Below are 20,255 nucleotides of genomic sequence, written 5' to 3'. Positions count from 1 at the left end.
TGTTGGACTTTTAATAATTAAAGATAATTTGAATTATAACTGTGGTGTTTTGGAGGGTTATTTAGTATTTTAACTACTAGGGTGATTACGAAAATTTCGGTTTAAACTAAAAAAAAATATTTAGCCAAATGTAGTTTGGGGTTTTAGAAAAATATTTAATGATAAAAGTTAAATTTAACCGATAAAGTTAGCAGAGGGGAGGTGTTTGATATATTTGCTAGGTAAAAGGGGAGGCAAGTGATATTATCCAAGTAAAAGTGGGTGTAAGTGCTATTTGTCCAGCTAAGAGGGGAGGTAAGTGATATTTACCTAAACTATATTACAATAAATACATGTATTTACATAACACAACAAGATTTATGACACACATATGCAAGAGAGTTTTTTTTGACCGACTTGGATTTGTAATCAATTGATAGATAAATAATTCGTTCGCTCTAGTACGTGTAGTTTATAAGGACTCGTTTCCCTAGTTAAGTTCTATCTAAGTGTGAATCCACATTAATTTTTTGCTAATGCTCATGCCGAAGGTGTAGTGAATTCTCTCTCTTTCCATTTTTGTACTTATTGACTTTTAGCCTCAAAGAAAAGGCATGGAAATTAATAAGGATAGAAATTGAACCTAATTCCACCTGGCGCCTTTGGTTGATGATAAGATAATAAAGAATCCTTCTAGAAATCGAAAAAATGACAGTGTGTTGAATCCTAATACATCATACTTATTTATAGATAAAAATCATGGAGATTTAATCATTATATATAGAAATAAATATTGAGAATGTTTCCCATTAATAAAATCCACATTCCCATTGAATGAAAAATCCATGAGGATCTTATCATTTAATATAGCAACAAAAATGGAAAAAAAATCCAACACTATATAAACTATTTTCTGTTTTTAGGTTTGAATGTCACACTATATAAACAAGACATTCCCAGTGAACAAAGCATTCCTATTTCAAGGTTTTTGAGGAAAGGAGGCTCTGAAAATAGTGATCATGATGCTAACATCAGAGTCCTTTCAACTCTCCCCTTTAACCCAGATACTCACCCTTGCAATTCATTTTATTGAAGTAATATAATGTCACCTGGTGATGGAAAATAAGCTCATAAATGAAAGGTAACATAGGTAATGCCTGGCTCCCTGTATGCCTCATGCACTATCTTATCTTCATTAGAGATAGTATGAGGGGCATACCAGGATCCAGGCATTTCCTATCTCTCTCTGACTAGTTGATTGATTGAGGATAAACCCTAAATTGCTCTTCTTTTCATTTTATTTTATTTTATTTGGATTGTTTATTATATGTTTCCCTTTCACTTAATAATTTTATATTTTAACCCATGAGAGTTTTAGTTGCTCATTCTGAAACTCACTTTTGGCTCATTTCTACAGGAAGCAGATCTTGCTGTTCATGAGTTATATCATCTACTACCTCTGACCTTGTCTTTCACTGTTAAAAACAGTTCACTCCTTTGGGAAACTCTTCCTCCAATCTCCTGGAAGCTTGTTTCTTATTTTCATCATAAGAAACTCAGGTAGTGAGCAGATACCAGCTTACTGGTTTTTCCCTGATCAAGTGAATGCTTTAGGTTGAGACTAATAATATTTGGTGAATATGACAGAATTTCAAATTTCAAATGCAACATAAAACAAGACTGATGGGAATACAGGAGATTCAGTTGATGAAGAATATCTTTAATTTGGTTGTTGATCCACATGCCCACCACTTACAATTGATTATCCAGAAACCACAACACCAACATAGATATTCATTGCCAAAAAAAGCAGCTGCCAGAATGTATGAACATGCACTCTTGATCAGAAAATGTTGATTCTCCATCTGGGGCACGAAATGCCGCACACAGCAATGAAACAGTGAGTCCACTGGAATCACAAGCAGCTGAATATCTCTAGTAGTTTTGCAGCAGCTCTCATGCCACTAAGAACTGCACCTTCAACATTTGGACTTGCACAAAAATCTCCACAGACAGCCAGCCTTTTTTCCCCATCCCAAAGGCACTTCTGCTCTGCAGCAACGACTGTAGCTGGAAAAGCACTACCCCTGTACATATTTCCACAACTGAAGGGTTTCAATATCTACCAAATATAAACCCTTGTAATTTTTATTCAAGAAAAATTATGTTTAAGAAATTTTTTGAGTCATTCTAGCAGGCTTGGTTTTGTTTTGGCAGTCCACTAGGAAGAGAGTACTTATAGAGACAACTGCATATAGCAGAATCCTAATCAGAGAAAGGTGATGAAAGCTTTCAGTGATTTGATCGTACTCTATGGATTTCCCCGACATTTTTACACGAGTATTTGGTAAACTTAATAAATGCATGTCCCAGCTTATAATCTTATAATTTGTTTCTCAAACAAAAGAAATCAGAAAAGATTCTTGACCACCCAAATTATTTAAAGAGACAATGAAGTAATGAGAACTGAAAAAGCTACCCGAAGGATACCGCTGCACCAGCCTTATTATTCTAACTCACATAGGAACCCAAAAACCAATAAGCAAAAACACCAGAACAAATTAAGACCCAACAATACAAACCACCTCATTAAGTCCTTGATGTTGCAGAAAGCCCTCAACAGGCTGAAAGTAGAATTAGGAGAAATTTATAGAGGGTTTTCCGTCCATGTGCTTTTTTCATATCCTTTGTCCAGCACATTCATCATTCTCAAGTGAACCACTTTCAGTCATAGGGCTTGAACAGAAGTATCTTCCACTGGAACACTCATTTGGTTGGGAGTGCAGAAAACCTTACAAAAATGTGAAATTTGCCTCAGACTAAAATCCTGTTATACCTAAAACCAAATTTAAGTGATTCAACAGTACTCCTTCTATATCACAACCACTATAAGGACTACATCATATAATGGAGCAAGGTGACATGCAAGAATCTCATTGACATAATTCTGAATGGGTTTTGATGCTAGCATTCTAAGCCTGAAATCTCGGCCTGGATTGGAGATTAAGCAGCATAAATCTATGTAGAAAAATAAGAACCAAATTGATATGCAACAAGTCTGAGCAAATGCATGTTGTGTGGGGAAAAAATCAAATTTAAGCAAAATATCCAGATGCGACCCTAATGCAACTCTTATCTAGGATCTTGGATCCACGATGATACAGCTCCTTCACATCAGAAATCCAACCAGATTTGGACCTATGCAAGTGAGAATCAGAACTACGGCAAGATCTGCAGCATTTTATGCCCTAATAGGAACTAGATTACGGTAATTGAACCACTACTTAGGAGCATTAAACAACTACTTGCATAAAAAAGAGCCAAACACATTTCCAAACTTAAAATCATTCTTGCTAGTTCTATGTATCCGTAATTTCCCTCCAATGCATACAAATGCATTTCACTGTTACGAGGTATAGCTAACCAAGCCAGCTTTATCTTGGAGGTCAGTTTCAAGCATAGAAGAAAGTGGAGTCTTAAGCAGCTCTAGCAGACTGTTCGCCGCAGAAAGAAAGCAAACAAAGCAAGTCAGAAAGATCCCCTCCCTCTAAGGCATGAGGGGGTTTCATACAGGCAGGTCTGTATGGTGATGCCTTAAGGATATTGGCCTTAGAATAGCAGTCTTGGAGGTCTAATTCCATACACTTTGAATCGGTGTCCTCATCTCCATCAACAATGCCCTCGTGGCTTTAATGGTCCAGCTAGTTAAGTATTTCATATATTGGCAAGAAATGCCTAAGATATTGGCCTTAGAATGATGGTCTTGGAACACTTTGAAATGGCGTTCCCATCTACATCAACAAAGCCTTAATGGCTTTAATGATCCAGCTAGTTAGGTTTTTTTTTTTTTGGTACAAAGGGGCTTTTATTAAGCCGGGGGGGGGGGATAGGGATATTAACATGCCTCAGCAAGAGTCGAACCGACGACCTCTTCACTAAGAGGTGTTGGTTTCACCACTAGAACAGCTCTACGTTGGCAACAAACTCAGGTGCCTGAATCCATTACACATTCTCATATATGGATTATCTTTTGACGCAACCACCACATAATTAGGGTTTTAAGACCTGTTTGAGTCAATGCAAAATATTTGACAGGAATTGTATAAGAACCCAATAGAACCATAGTTTTCCAAGTGCCACTTAAGTTTCCTCTTCATGGTCTGAGGCGACAACATGCCCTGTTGACAATTCATGAGTTTACATTTATTTATGTTTTGCTTTGCTTTTTCATTTTAATGAATTAGGCTGTATTATATTCTATGTTTAGTTTATTATATTCTGATTTTCATATTAGGTTGGTGTCTCGTTGCTTAGCTGCTCCTACAACGCCTTCGGTTGACAGCACACCTTGACAACTATAAATAGAACATATTTGCTTACTGTAATGTAATGGGGTAAAATCTCCGGTAAACAAGATCAAATGTTCTGTCCAAGAGATAGGTATTATTTCTATCTTAGTATCTAAGATGATCTCCACCCTAAAGCCTGATCCTTTTCAAGAATAAACCATGCCCAACTTTGCTTCTTTGTTATGTACAACTAAAATATAAAAAGAAAAAAAGGGCAAAAGTTGCAACAGTATAAAACATATTTGTTATACCTAAAGTAGGTTTCCAGTCAGCATTTTTCTGTTGAAACAAAATAAACAATGGTAAGAAAAATTGGAGGAATATTTGTTATACTCACCATCTGTGAGCTTTGACAAAGAATGGTTCAGGAATATGAAGTCCAGATCTTCGAAATTCTTGGAATAATTCTTCAGCCACCTTAGTCAATGTTGCAGTTGAAGGTTTTTGAAGACCAGTGTGGGAAATGACACCCTTTGCATACTCAGCTGTTGAATGCAACACCCAACGCTCACTGCAACCAATGCAGCAATTTGAAATGACTAAGTTAAAGCAGGAGGGAAACTTGATCTTTTAACTTATCTAAGATAATTTGCAATGAAAAAACAATGATGGCAACAAATCCACATTTGATAGGCACTACCAATTGCAATTTGCATATACCTCGTCTGCGGATGCCCTGGCTTGCTGCTGTCGCAGAAAGCCCAGCGTAAAACATCAGAGTTCTTGAATAAGAAACCTTTTACAGGTACCTGGAAAAAAGGTAAAGCATCTCAGTCCCCACACAACAACAACATAGCATTTATCATATAAGGTTGTCGAATCTCATTTCCCACACATACACAAAATATAACAGTTACACTAAATAAAGCTGGCGAAAAAAAAGAATGTAGCATTAAGCAGAAGATTATTAGAGTATATAAGTTCAATAAATTGACGAATAAAAATTAAGAACATGAAAATCAGGTCAGAATCATAAAAAAAAATTACACGTGACAGTTTTCTCCATTTCCAAAAGTCAGAGATCTTTTTTATTTTCCAAGTGAATGCTTAGTCATTCATTGTTTAACAGTCTTAGGATAGATACTGATACAAGGTCTGTTGCTTGAAACTTCCCAGTCAGTATGATATAACAAACATGTGCCACATGATAAGTCGAATATTAATGTCACTCCAATTAAGCACGGAAGTGGTGCTTACATTGTCATATGCACCATGAGAACAATTCAGGCATAAAATACATAAAGAATAACTTAACTGAAGACAGAGGTTCAGCAAATGCCAGCATGAGGGCAAAACATGGATGAAAAGGAATTTCTTTCAACTTTTGAGCCAACTCTGAAGCCAGTGTCATGTCTGAAAAGGCCAAAATCATGGAGTGAATACAATGATAAGTTTGCAATTAACAGAATGAAGTAATAGGCAGTCAAAAAAAAAAAAAAAATTAAGAATTTGAGATTCTATTTACTGGGCTACACTGGTCTAGTGAAGTCAGAGTACTGATCATTTAAACTAACAGTATGAGTAAATAACTGACTGGAGATTAGAGATCTCAACTTTCTGAAGCAGACCATCTGCATTCATTCATCTCTTCTTTTGGAAAACACCAAGACAATTATTCCATCCCCTTTCATGGTTTCTTCTCAATTTAAGATTTATGATTGCAAAAGGTCAAACATGGACAGAGCCTATAGTTTAAAGAAGTGTTTTTAGAACTTTGTAGCAGAGGCAGTAACCTCAGAAGGTAAACTCCAACCACATTATGGTATTACATAATTGTCCTAAAAGACCTACATAATCAGTTTCTTTTCCTTGAGAGGCAGTGGCTCTAACCATTAAACACCTTCTCTTTTAAAGCTTGTTTATGGTAAATATTCATCAACCTAAATGTGCTTTATTAATAAATTAATGAGGGAATTTATCAAAATTTAGCTGAAGGTTATGTAAACACTTTTTGGTACAGTTGAGTTCCTGAAAATATGAAAGGGTTACAACTAGCACTTTCATGAAGAGTGCCAAGTATGTATCAGTATCCAGATTCCAAGCTCATTTGCGAGATGATATGGCTTGAAGCTGCAAATGATCAAGATCATATATACAGGGAAAAGCACATTTATTTCAGGATGTACTTAATCAATTTTAGAGTGTTATATGCTAAGATGGCAGGTCCTGGTGCAATGTAAGGTTGCACCATTTGCCCTAGCAGTAAGGCATTCAAGTCTTAAAACAGCCTCTCTGCAAAGCAAGGGTAAGGTGGCATTCATTATGGACCTCCATGGAATCCACAGCAGTGGAATCCTACTGCACTGGGTATTCCCTTCAGAGTGTTAATTGCTGAACTGGACCCATCATCAGCTTACAACAAGTTTTGAGCTCTGTCAAATTATGCGATGGTACAACAATTTGAGAGTCCAGAATTTTCATCACTGAACAAGTGAACAACAAACGGAGAGAGTAGACTTCCTAAAATAGATCTTCTTGTCAAAAACAACCTCAAAAAGGAAAAAAAAATCTCAGTTATACCTAGTCAAGTAGATAATAAAAATCAACAGAAAATGTAAAAGATATACCTATGAGATTAGAGTGTTAGTATTACCTAATGGCGGTGGTCGTCCTGTTACATGAGTAAACCTTGGGGACAGTATATTCTTATCGGATGCAACTACACCATCAAAGTAGCCCAGACTTTGACCATCCAAGCCTGTCAGTAACCATGAATTTTTGTCCTCCAACCACTCCACCCTCCCAACAGTTACTCCAAATTTAGCATCCACTCCTAAAGAAAAACTTTAAGTGAAAAAAGAAACATCTTGCAGGTTATGATTCTAATGTTTATTAGTCTAGATCAAAGTGAAGTCAATGCATACCAGGTTCTTGGCACATTGCTTTACAAATAGAATTCATGCCAGGAATACCAACATATTTCTTGCTTGACTCTTCCTACAAGGAACCTATATACAACTCAGTCATTGTATAATATATAGAAATGAAATTTGAATATAATATATATGAGCAACATTGCATATCATATCTGCCCATAGGTTTTCCAATGCAAATGTGATCCACCTACCTAAATAAGAGCATATCAATCAAAAAAAAAAAACCACAGCTGGCTAATAAGCTCCTACAAATAGATCAACATTCCAAATCATATCTCCTCATAGGTTTTCCAAATTAACACATGATGCATATACCAAAAGTAAGAGCATATCAATATTTTAAAATAAATAAATAACCACATTGAAAATATGTTCCTACAAATGGAAGGCCAAAAAATTTGGGTGGCTAGCACAAGACTACATGACTGTGAATAACAATGTAAATGTTTCTCAATTGTATGGACGGACAGAGTACATGACGTGCTATCTCCATAATGAGATTATAGGAACATGTATATCAGAATTAACTATGGACACAGTAGATGTCATATATTTGGTATAAGCATGCTTGTAGGAAATTCACACCAGAAGCTTCATGATGCAGGGGCAAGACACACAACTGATCAACAGCACAGAAAGGAAAAACTACCGGAACAAGGTCTAAAGTAAGAGATTGAGCAGGCATATGAAAAACTAAGTTACCGATATGGACTAACACAATTTCCAAACATCAAAGGGTCACAAACATCCAACCAGTGATAATTTCCAACTATTGAATCAACAAGAGGAAAAAAATCAATGGAATCAATGATAATGCCTATTGCTGGGTTTACACTTCTAGACGAGAATTTGACAAACATGTATTAATGCAAACCTCGTCAAAGTCAACAAATTTGGCAGAGATGCAATCAAAAGAACGAAAATTTTCTTTCCATTCTGCAACTAGGCCTCTCGATTCCCACTCATTAACAAGACCCATAACATCATTATTATTGACAGCAAAGAATGGAGCACCATGGTCAAAGAAGAGCTCTTTCCCATCTTCAGTAATTTCCCTACAAAAAAGGTAGAGGATTAACAGTTGGTACGATGAAGTACTAACAAAAAAAGAAAACAAAGCTACCAGAAAAGAAAAAAAATAAGGCTTGGCAACATATGTAAGTATTTTCAAAAAAGACTCATGATAGCTGAAAGAAAAGATGGTGTAAGATAGTAGTAAAGTGTATTGTCTACTTCTACGCCTCTTAGGAAAACTGTGAGACAGTTTGAAGTTAAGATATGTCAACTCCAAGGACTTAAGGATATTTTGAATTAAATTTAGTTCTAGATGACATTTTGGATTTCATTACTATTAACAAAACGTCATGTTTGACAGGAACAGAACACCCACCAACTCAGTGAAGATCTGAAATGCCATTCTTCTTATCCATGTCAATTGACCCTACTAAATGTTGTTAAGGACTTCAGGATATTTTGAATTAAATTTAGTTCTATATGACATTTTAGATTTCATTACTGTTAACAAAACATCATGTTTGACAGGAACAGAACACCCACCAACTCAGTGAAGATCTGAAGTGTCTGAAATGCCATTCTTCTTATCCATATCAATTGACCCTACCAAATGTTGTTCACAATTGGTAGTTGGAAGACGAAGATTAAATCAATAATAGAACAATGGAAGGATTGATTTACTACAGTGGAATTGAAGAGGCAAAATAGATAACTTGATTACTTTAACAGTCTGATGTTCCTTTAATGAAAAAATAAAGGAGCCACACTTTTCTTATTTATGTTCAAATAGCACCAGGCAACTCTCCTTCCAGCTGTAGAACTCAAAATCTGAATTTTCATCAATGCAATCAATAAGTTCTTTTCTTTCCTTTTTTTTATCCTCTTTTTTTTTTCGGTGGAAGAAACAGTCAATAAGATTTTCACTATTAAAGAAATATTAGGAAATGTTTCCCATAAAAAAAAATTGAACTCACATAGAATTCAACAAACCCACATCCCAAGTCCCAACCATTTTGTTCTTGGGAGAGGGTGAAAACTTTAATAATTTCAAAAAGATCAAACAATAACAATCAAAATTTAAACATATATGGAGAGTTGGTGTAAATTATCAACTCCGTTAGGTCCATTTTAATATTTTTTCTCCCCTAAAAAACAACAAGCCAATTGTTGAATCTGTAAGTTTGCAAGAAAGAACAATTATGGGGAACACAAGGAAGGGAAGAACGGAAAAAAAATAAAGATTACCTCCTCTGCGACATTCGGCCTCCCGGTCCTCTTCCAGACTCGAATACAGTGACAGCCACCCCATTCCTTGCCAAGGCAGAAGCACAAACAGAGCCTGAAACTGAAACAAACCCACATCACATTAATCAACAAATCTCACAAAAACAATGTGAAACTGATTGAAGACCTAAAGATTCAGAGCAGAATTTACTTCCACTACCCACGACAGCAACTTTACTGACCAAACTTCTCATATTCTCATGTAGTGTTCTAGTGGCAATAGATATATCTGAATTCTGTAACAAAGACGAATGGATTCGATTAATATGACGAACTGACAACAATAGATTCGTCTGTTTTGTGTAAGACTGAAGAAGAGATTTTGAAGGACTGTGAGGCCTGGAAGCAAACAAATCATAAGAGATCAAACTCGAAGAATTCAAATTCATGGTTCATATAAGCTCCAAGTTGTATTATCTTCTCTGCTTCTTGCATTCAAGTCCTCGATGGGGACCACATTTTAATGGAAAAGAGAAGAAAAGCTTCTCCACGTCTAAATGGAAAAGTGACAGTTGAGATGTAACTCACAACCAGATTTACAAACAAGGCCATTTCTGTAATTATGTCTTGCACGGCCCTTCTTCCAGGTCGTGTTTCATTGCAGTCCACACACCCATCATTCTAAATTTCTAATCCTAAAAGAAAAGATTTTTGCCCCAAAAAAGAAGAAAGAAAATAGTAAAAATATAAATGGATTATAATTTGTGGATAACATATAATTAATATAATTTAAAGAAAAAAAACGGGAAAAAAAGTTATTTTTACTTGGTGAGGTGAAAATTTGAATACTTCGCTATAGTGGCTTAAATTACATGGCACTCACGTAATAAATTACAAGTTGCATACATTAAGGCTTCATCATAGATTCTGTTAGGGTTTCATCCTCCCTACACCTCGCCAGAAAATACCTTCGCTGAAAACCATCATACTCTTGTCGGACTCTCTCTCTCTCTCTCTCTCTCTCTCTCTTGTTGAAACTTCTTCTTTTATCCAGTCGCCACATTGCTAAGATACCCTAAATAGAAAAAGAGTTCTGTTGGAGAAAGAAATGGTAATGGATGAAGCACTTCCTAGTAGGTAGGTTAGAGTTCAATTTTCTTGATGGTATGTGGAATAAGTCTCCATCCCTTCTTCCTAGTAAATTAATACAAAGCACTCTTTAAAATAACAAAAGGATAAATTTCACTCCAAAGTGACTTCAACAAGTGTGTGCTATTTTTCTTTGGTTCTTGCCTATCTTGGTTCTTTTTCAACCTTCTTGGCTTTTCTTGGTTCTGCTATTCTAGTTTTCCTGCCAATCTGTTTCTTCGAGTTTTTCCATGGCCTCTGACTCTTCAACCTCATATTCGCAACCTACAGATTCATGTCCCTCTCTATCGTTTTGAAGTCCACCATTAATTTTCTATCAAGCTCTTTGGAGAGAACTACTTGGTCTAGCAGTCGCAATTCTTGCCATTATAAAATACATGTGGTTTCATGAGTTTAGTTGATGGAACTAATCCTCAACCTGCACCGTTCCTTGATCCTTCCTTTGCTAATCCGCTGCCCAATCTTGCACACTTGGCACAAACAAGATCACAACTCCTTCTAAGTTGGGATTATGTCCTCACTCACCGAATTTGTTCCTTCCTAGTTGTTGGTTTGAAAACCTCATCTGAAGTTTGGGATGCTTTAGCTACCACTTATGCATCTTCTTCGATGCAACTGCGTCTTCAATTGCACAACATCAATAAGGGTGCCAATTCCATAAATGAATATCTTTCTAAAGGTCAAGAAAATCTCATATGCCTTAGCTCTTGCTTCCACCCCTATTTTCTAACTTTGAGTTAGTTTTGTTTATCCTTGGAGGTTTGGACCAAAATATTGTTAGGGTTTAGGGTTTAAGCAGAGGGTTACTTAAAGCATTACACCCTGAGTATCTAGTTTGGAATACCCAAACTGTAATATCCAACCCTATTCTAACCCTGACCCTAACCCGGATCCACTGTTGTATTTAGGCCCGAAGACCCGAAGCGGCGGTAGAAGAGATTTGTGGACCCTTCTGATTGATAACTATGATGCGGAGACCGAGCTCATGGACATTGACGATGATACTCCTTGCTTAAATGCATTGTCAGTGTTTAAGGAAAGTCTGCGCATCAGAGAAGATTGATTTAGTTGAAGTACTTAATGACCTCTCGTGCACAATCTGAAGGTATTCCCCGAAACTAGACTTCTTGATTGAATTGTAGAAGAAAACCTCACTTAATTTGACCTTATATAGCCTTTCAAAACCCCACTTGAAGTTGTTGAACTAAACCTGTTTTTTCTCTGAAAAATATTTTGGTCGATCCTCTTTGGTCGATGCCATCGACCAAAGACCATCGACCAAAGTTTCCCAGTCAGCCAAGTTAATAATTCCATGGAATATTCTCTTTTCTAATTATTATAACCTCGAGCCTTGAGCCCTATTGCAATCATTTTCACTCCTGAAAACGTGGGGAGAGCTTCCCAAAGCAACTCCTAGGTATATGTGAAGGGTACTCCACCAAAAACACATTGTTTATCATTGATTCTTGCCTCCATCTTTAACATCAAGGTATGAATCACCATTCCACTCTCTATTCTACCTTTTTCTATTCTTTTCTATTCCTCTCTTGCTGTTGAGACATTGGAGATGGTGCTGCAACCTTGCAACCATCACTCCAAGTGTCCACTCATGCTTAACCTATGATTTCCTTAGCCATCTATTGATGTTATGCCCCCATCTCAAACCTAGCATATGTATTCCTTGATTTTCCTCTTAACATCATGCCATTTTGTACAAAACTGAGTTGTATGGTGTGCTATGTTCATGTTTATCACTATTATTTGATTCCAAACGGATTTCTATTTGTTCCCCTAGCTATTTCATGCCTTTTCTATGTCAATGCAATCAATCCCAAACCATGCCATAATGCTTGTCACTTGAACTTGATAGCTCAAATTGGGGCTTTCTATTTAGACCATTGGATTATGTTGTTTTCTTGATTTATAGTACCCTCATACTGTTCTTAATCATTCCTCCAAGTTTCTGATTGATCCAAACACCGAAAAACCAATTTTGGATGAAAACCCCCAAAATCCATTATTCTGTCCCGAAGAGAATTTTGGTCGATCCTCTTTGGTCGATGCCATCGACCAAAGACCATCAACCAAAGTTGTTGCTGACAGCAACTTTAGCTAGTTTAGACCCATTTCACATCCGATCTTTCCGATTTCTTCTCTAACTTATTATTGATGTTTATTTAGGGTTCTAACAATTCTTTTGGACCATTTCTTGGTATTCTCAATTCATCATCAACTCAACCCAAGGTAAGGATGGTTATCTCCATAAACAATATGGGCCACCAACTGATGAATTGTGTTCTTACTTAAAGAATAGAATCTCTTGATTACTTTTAATTATCATAAGACTGTTATACATGTGTTAGGACAGTAGCATCGGATTTCTTATACTCTTGTCATGTTAAATTATTATTGATTACTTATGTATATGATGATTCATTTCAATATCATGATTTAACTTTTATTATGAAGATGTATTGGATGCATGAGAAATGATGAATTTGAATATGTGATTGCCTACGTATAACTTGGGATTGGGGAGTGTCCTATTGACACTTCTGTCCTTGGGCATCGGAGGGAATAGTATGGGATGTTCTTCGAAGGTGCCTATCGACACTCTCCCGGGTTATTGGATGACATACATAGGATTGTCTAGTTTAGTGGCTAGGATTTTCCTTGTCGTGTTAAACCCGAATCGAAAGGGCATTGAGACAGAACAACCCGTGGTAGTGTATGGTTTGATGGGCGCTCTAGGTAGGTAACCAATCCGGTAGGGGACATAAACCATGATACGGATACCCGAAAGGGGCCATTTATTGGTAGGGTTGCAAATGGCTAGACTTGGGCTCACGGGCGCTCAAGACCGGTAACCAATTCGTGAGAGGACGTGAGAGCTTCCCGTTTACTATTTGTGGATGACCAATAGGGTTGATGAGTCTGAAATCTGGGATTTCGCTGACTCTAGTGTGAAGGATACCGGAAAGGATCGCCGAGGGCGAGGAATGGACGTATCTGGATTTGACTTGATATGACTAAGTAGATGACTTGCATTGGGCTAGGCTTTACTGTGACATGCGCCAATAGTTATACCAAACGGTGATGTGAGAGAGCAGTGATCGATTCCCTTACCATGGTTTTTGAGATGATTTTATCTAACTTCCCTGGCCCAAGATATCTTGTATGATTGAGGGGGAGTGACTGACCACCCAAAGAAGTATGGTGCTATGACTTAAAGCATGTCTACCATAGAGACTAGCATTCATAGATTAGAATCATATTTGCATCATATGTTCCATATCACATTGCATTATGTTATGTTTTGTATATGTATGACTTTAATTATGGAATAACTGCCTTGTTGAGTTCTTCGAACTCATTCCTTTTGTACAAATGTTTTTAGATTATCCTACAGGTACCGAAGATTATGATGGCACCCCCTTCGAGACGAACTCTGATCCCGCATACTACCCTCCGGGTGGTATCTTCGGTGAAGATCAGAGTGTTGGTGCCGAGGAGGATTACTATTTACACTAGGGTTAGCCCCACGATAGTGCGGGAGCGGCAGAGCTAGGCTTTCTTCATCCACACCATTGAGGACACCATCATTAGGACAGAAGAAACCCTAGCTTAATGCCCCATTTCCCTGGTCTATTTCTGGAACCATTGGACATGTAACTAACTTGTTTTGAATTATCTTTTTATACTTGAGATTGTAATTAACTTAATCATACTTCATTTCCGCTGCTTTGAGAGGGTGATTATCATAAATTCTCTCACCTTTATGATCACATTTATACCTTGATATTATCTACTTTTTCCGCACTCTGATTTATTGAATCTTATCTTATTCATGATACTTAGTATTAGCTGTTTTTACCATTGATTATTACTGTTCATGATTGTGTTACCGTGTATTTGGGAGGCATGTACCTCAAATCATTGATCCTTGGACTGTGGATCACATCCCGGGTATTCCAAATGTGGTACCGGCTGGGTGGATGTGACAGAAACCGTTGCTTCTAGCGAGTATTTATAGACCAACACTAGGCTCTATGTGTCACATCCACCCAGCCGGTACCCCATTTGGAATACCCGGGATGTGATCCACAGTCCAAGGATCAATGATTTGAGGTTCATGCCTCCCAAATACACGGTAACACAATCATGAACAGTAATAATCAATGGTAAAAACAGCTAATACTAAGTATCATGAATAAGATAAGATTAATTAAATCAGAGTGCGGAATATAGATAATAATAAAGTGTGATCAAAATCATAAAGGGTGAGAAGGTGTGGTAGCCACCCTCTCAGAGCAGCGGAAAAGAAGTAAATCAAGTTAGTTACATATCCAAGTATTACCGGAATAATTCAAAGACAAGTTAATTACAATATCCAAGGTTCCACAAATACACCAGGGGAATGGGGCACTATGCTAGGGTTTCTTCTATACTAATGGTAGTCTCCTCAATAGTACGGATGAAGTAAACCCAGCGCTGCCGCTCCCCCCGCACAACGTGGGGCTAACCGGTGCGGATAGTAATCCTCCTCGGCTCCAATATACGGATCCTCACCGACGCCACTACCCGGAGGGTAGTATGTGGAATCATAGTCCGCCTCATAGGAGGTGCCATCGTAGTCTTCGGTACCTGGAATGTAATCTAAAACATTTGCACAAAAAGGAATGAGTTCGAAGAACTCGATGAAGAAGTTATTCCATAATTAGAAATCATACACATTCAGAACATATAATAATGCAATGTGATATGGAACATATGATGCAGATATGAGCCTAACTCTATAAATGCTGGTCTCTAGGGTAGACATGCTTTAAGTCATAGCACCGTACTTCTCTGGGTCGTCAGTCACTCTCCCATTTCCATATCTTGGGAATGCCCGGAGAAGATCGGTAAAGTCATCAAAAAGCCGTGGTAAGGGGATCAGTCACCACTCTCTCACATCACCATTTGGTCAAGTACTGGCGCATGTCACAGTAAAGCCTAGCCCAATGCAAGTCATCTACTCAGTCGGTCAAGTCAGATTCAGATACATCCATTCCTCGCCCCCGACGATCCTTTCCGGTATCCTTCACACTAGAGTCAGCGAAATCCCGGATTTCGGACTCATCAACCCTATTGGTCATCCACATATAGTAAACGGGAAGCTCTCACGTCCTCTCACGGATTGGTTACTGGTCTTGAGCGCCCGTGATCCCAAGTCTATCCATATGCAACTCTACCAATAAATGGCCCCTTTCAGGTATCCGTAGCATGGTTTATGTCCCCTACCGGATTGGTTACCGACCTAGAGCGCCCATCCAACCATACACTACCACGGGTTGTTCGGTCTCAATGCCCTTCCGATTCGGGTCTCACACGACAAGGATGAACCTAGCCACACAACTAGACAATCCTATGTATGTCATCCAATAACTCGGGAGAGTGTCGATAGGCACCATCGGAGAACATCCCATACTATTCCCTCCAATGCCCAAGGACAGAAGTGTCAGTAGGACACCCCCCAATCCCAAGTCATACGTAAGCAATCACACATCAAATCTCATCATTTCTCATGCATCAAATGCATATTCACAATAGTAATCAAATCATGATATTGAAATTATAATCATAAGCAAGTCAAAATGATAAAGTAACACAACAAAAGTATAAAGATTTAAATGCTACTGTTCTAACACATATGTAACAGTCTCATAATGATTGAAAGGAATTTAGGGATTTCATTCTTTAAATAAAGCACAGTTCAATGTTTAATGACTTATATGTTTATGGATATAACCATCCTTACCTTGGATGAGTTGATGATGAATTGAGAATACCAAGAATAGTCCAATAGAATTGTTAAGGCCCTAAACAAACATCAATAATAAGTTAGAAAAGAAGTCGGGAAGATCGGATGTCATTTGGGTCAAACGACCAAGGTTGTTGTCAAGCAACAACTTTGGTCGATGGTCTTGGTCGATGGTATCGACCAAAAGTATCGACCAAAATTGTCCTCGGGGCAGAATAGTGGATTTTGGGGATTTTGGTCCGAAATGAGTCTTCCGGTGTTCGGATCAATCTGAAACTTGGAGGCATACTTAACAATAGTAGTAGGACACTATAAATCAAGGAATTAACCCAATCCAATGGTCTAATTAAAAAGCCCCAATTTGAGCTATCAAGTTCAAGTGATAAATTTGAGCTATCAAGTTCAAGTGATAAACATCATGGCATGAGTTGGAATTGATTGCATTGATGAGGAATAGCATGCAATAGGTAGAGGAACTAATAGAAATTCGATTGGAATCATATGGCAATGTTAAACATGAACATAATACACTCTATAGCTCTGTTTGATATCAAATGGTATGATGTTAATAGGTAAATCATGGAATACATATGCTAGGCATGAGATATAAGCATTAGCATCAATGAATGGCTAAGGGAATCATGGATTGAGCACAAGTAGGCACCTGGAGTGGTGGTTGCAAGGTTGCAGCACCATTCCAAATGTCCCATCAGCAAGATGACAATAGAAAAGAGTAGAAAAGGGTAGGGTAGAGAGTGGAAGGAGGAGTCATACCTTAGTGTGGAAGATGAAGACAATAATCAATGATAAACTAAGTGTCTTTGATGAGATACCCTTCACACTAACCAAGGAGCTGCTTTGGGAAGCTCTCCCCACGTTCCCAGGTGAGAAAAATGATTGCAAAAGGCTCAAGGCTCGAGGTCATATTAAATAGAAAAGGAATATTCCATGGAATCATTAACTTGGCAGACTGGGATATTTTGGTTGATGGTCCTTGGTCGATGGTATCGACCAAAATGATCGACCAAAATATTTTCAGCAGAAAACTCAGGTTTAGAACAGCAACTTCAAGTAGGGATTTGAAAGGCTATACAAGGTCAAATTGAGTGAGGTTTTCTTCCACAATTCAATCAAGAAGTCTAGTTTCGGGGAATACCTTCGGATTGTGCACAGGAGGTCATTTGGTACATCAACCATATTAATCTTCTCCGATGCGCAGACTTTCCTTAAACACTGACAATGCATTTAAGCAAGGGGTATCATTGTCAATGTCCATGGGCTGGGTCTCCGAATCATGATCATCAATTAGAATGGTCCATAAATCTCTTCTTCCATCGCTTCGGGTCCTCGGACCTGAATACAACAGTGGATCCGTGTCAGGGTCAAGGTTAGAATAGGGCTGGATATTACACTATGGTTAGTTGGACTCTTCCAAAAAGCCCATTACACCATTGGATCGTAACTAATCCAATGGCATATATTAGAAAATACATTGGGTATAACTCGAATACCTCAATCGTATCTGATTTGAGTATGACTCAGATACCTCAACAATCTCCTCTTATGTTCTACATATGGCTCCAGCATTAGTCTCAGAAATATAATGTTCAAACTTAATATAGAATCATTTATGACTTTCCAAAAGAGAACAATATCCAATCAAATACAAATGAACACTTTGAATCAAAACATGAGTTTTAGAACAAATCTAAACCCAATCTAAGTAGAAGTTCTTCTTGGAAATGAATTACTTATTCTCACAAAGAACAATACAACTGTTCTTTGCATCTTTGAACGATTTACTCATAAGTAAATCATCCTCATTAAGATTCTTCCTGACAGCCTTGATTAATTTTACTTGTCAAATAAATTTTTCCACCAAACCCTAGCATTGGATTTGCTCCTCAATTTTCACCATCCATTGCAAATTTACCAACATATGAATTTCATAATATATGAATTCAATCATTTGCAAAAGTATCTAGTTCAATAAAAAAAACTTAGTATAACCCACATGATGACTGAAAAATCATTTGCATTTTCATCAAGTTTCTATATGTTGCGTCTAGAACTTCTTCAAGGGCCGGATACTGAGATGACCACCTTAAGAGCTCCCCAACCAAGTTGGGATAGTTGAGATGCCTGCACTCACAAAGAAAACAAGAACAGTCAGGCCAAGTTTTGGCCAGAGAACCGCCTCCAACGCCCAAGTTAGCCTAGGCAACAATAAGAGTTCTTGAGAGAGTTCTCAAGAACGTAATGAATAAATGATCAGATAAATCTCGTCCCTTTCTCCATGTAGGATGTGGGTTTATATAGAAGTTACCTGGAGGTGGCGCTTCCTTGAGTTTCGGATCGTCAGTTGAAGAGTGAGTGGAATATCTTCGGAGTTACGGCTCCTTTGGCGGACCAGATAGAGCCGTTATCCGCTAACTCATCTCCCCAATTCTCAGAACGGCCTTATTGAGTAGTTATCTGTAACTAACTCTTCTGACTTGGCCATCTGCAACATCACTCTTGGACTTAGTCCAAGTGAGATTCTTAAGCTTATTCCGAACATGTTCCTTGAAGGGGTTAATATGCTTCCTCCCGAGGGGTTCAATAAGCCTTCTCCCGAGGGGGTTTTTTGTGCCTCTTATGAGAGAGCACCGTTTCTCCCGAGCATGCAGAAGACACATGTCCTGAGGGGTATGTGTTTTCTCCAGAAGAGGATTCTCAAAATCCTCTTAAGATGACTTCTCTGCCCCGAGTGGGGGTGTACATTCGTCTCGGGGGGCCCCTCGGGCTATATGTTCTCCACAACACTATACAAGAACAAGATCTAAATGATTTCTTTTACAAGGAACCATTCCATGTTTCTATTTGGAATGTTAGAGTTATCATGTCCAACATAGTTATTGGTTGTATCACCAAATTTAGAATGATAAACCTTTCTATGAAAGTTATATCATCAGATGTGGAATGATATAAAGACAACAATAACATCACCGAAATATATGAACAATTCCATATTCCTTATTTGGAATAATAAGGTAATCAAGCTTCATACAAAGGTTGTTATATCATCAATGTGAAATGATTTAGCACACCTCTATACTTCACAATCCTACCAAATTATCTAAGATATGTAGATTGTCTTGAATCCAAAATATGGCTAAATGAAATTCAAACTTTTTAAAATAACATAGAGTTAGATTAAAACCTACCTATATAGGCTTTAACCCCATCTCCCCCACAGTTTTGAATGTTCGATTGTATTTCAATCATTTTGTAAGAGTATTTGCCATATTCTATTTTGATCACATATCAACTAAAGTGATCACTTTTTGTTCTGTTAGATAATTCAGCACAACCTACATTAGCCTAATTTGTCTCATTTTACTATTAAAGAGTGAGGTATTAGATATCACTGTTTATTGCTTGATTATCACAAAACAAATTTAAAGAAATTATCTTTAAGTTAAACAAAGGAATTTCTAGGATCAGATATTTTATCTACTCTCTACCTATCTCCTCATGAGGTTAGAGAGTATAACTCTATTTTCATATAGGATAGAACTCAAAGTAATTCAAGTCTATCTTGATTTCTTTTCAACAGCCACTTCACCTAATGTAAAAATAATCACTAGTAAATTTATTGTTCTAATTTCTGAGCAACAAGATGCATCAAAATTATTCCTCTAAATTGAAGGATGTATGGTTTAAAAAAGAGCATAGTTTGAAGTACCCTTAAAGTATCTTATTAGCATTGTGAACGCAGACCAATGCTCTATACTAGGATTACTAGTAAATCAACTTTGCATGCTTACTGTATAGGTTATCTCTAGCTTAGTGCAACTTATTGTATATAAAAGACTACCA

General features: G+C 37.4%; 1 protein-coding gene across 1 annotated transcript; it reads right to left on the bottom strand.

The window, feature by feature from the left end:
* Window positions 1–1,262: 1,262 nt before the first annotated feature.
* Window positions 1,263–9,979, bottom strand: LOC149005592 (uncharacterized). Its single transcript, XM_089169644.1, has 9 exons — window positions 9,654–9,979; window positions 9,464–9,563; window positions 8,079–8,259; window positions 7,193–7,265; window positions 6,922–7,101; window positions 5,584–5,681; window positions 4,989–5,077; window positions 4,666–4,839; window positions 1,263–2,066 (listed from the first exon to the last, which is right to left on the bottom strand). The coding sequence occupies exons 1-9, from the start codon at window positions 9,889–9,891 to the stop codon at window positions 1,895–1,897; spliced, it is 1,305 nt and encodes a 434-aa protein (XP_089025770.1). The 5' UTR covers window positions 9,892–9,979; the 3' UTR covers window positions 1,263–1,894.
* Between the last annotated feature and the right edge of the window lie 10,276 nt (window positions 9,980–20,255).

The sequence above is a fragment of the Hakea prostrata genome, chromosome 9 (genome assembly GCF_041222555.1).
Source record: "Hakea prostrata isolate BN-2017 chromosome 9, UWA_Hpros_2, whole genome shotgun sequence".
Lineage (NCBI taxonomy): Eukaryota > Viridiplantae > Streptophyta > Magnoliopsida > Proteales > Proteaceae > Hakea > Hakea prostrata.
Note: the sequence above shows the minus strand (reverse complement) of the source record. Positions and strands in the feature narration are given on the sequence as shown.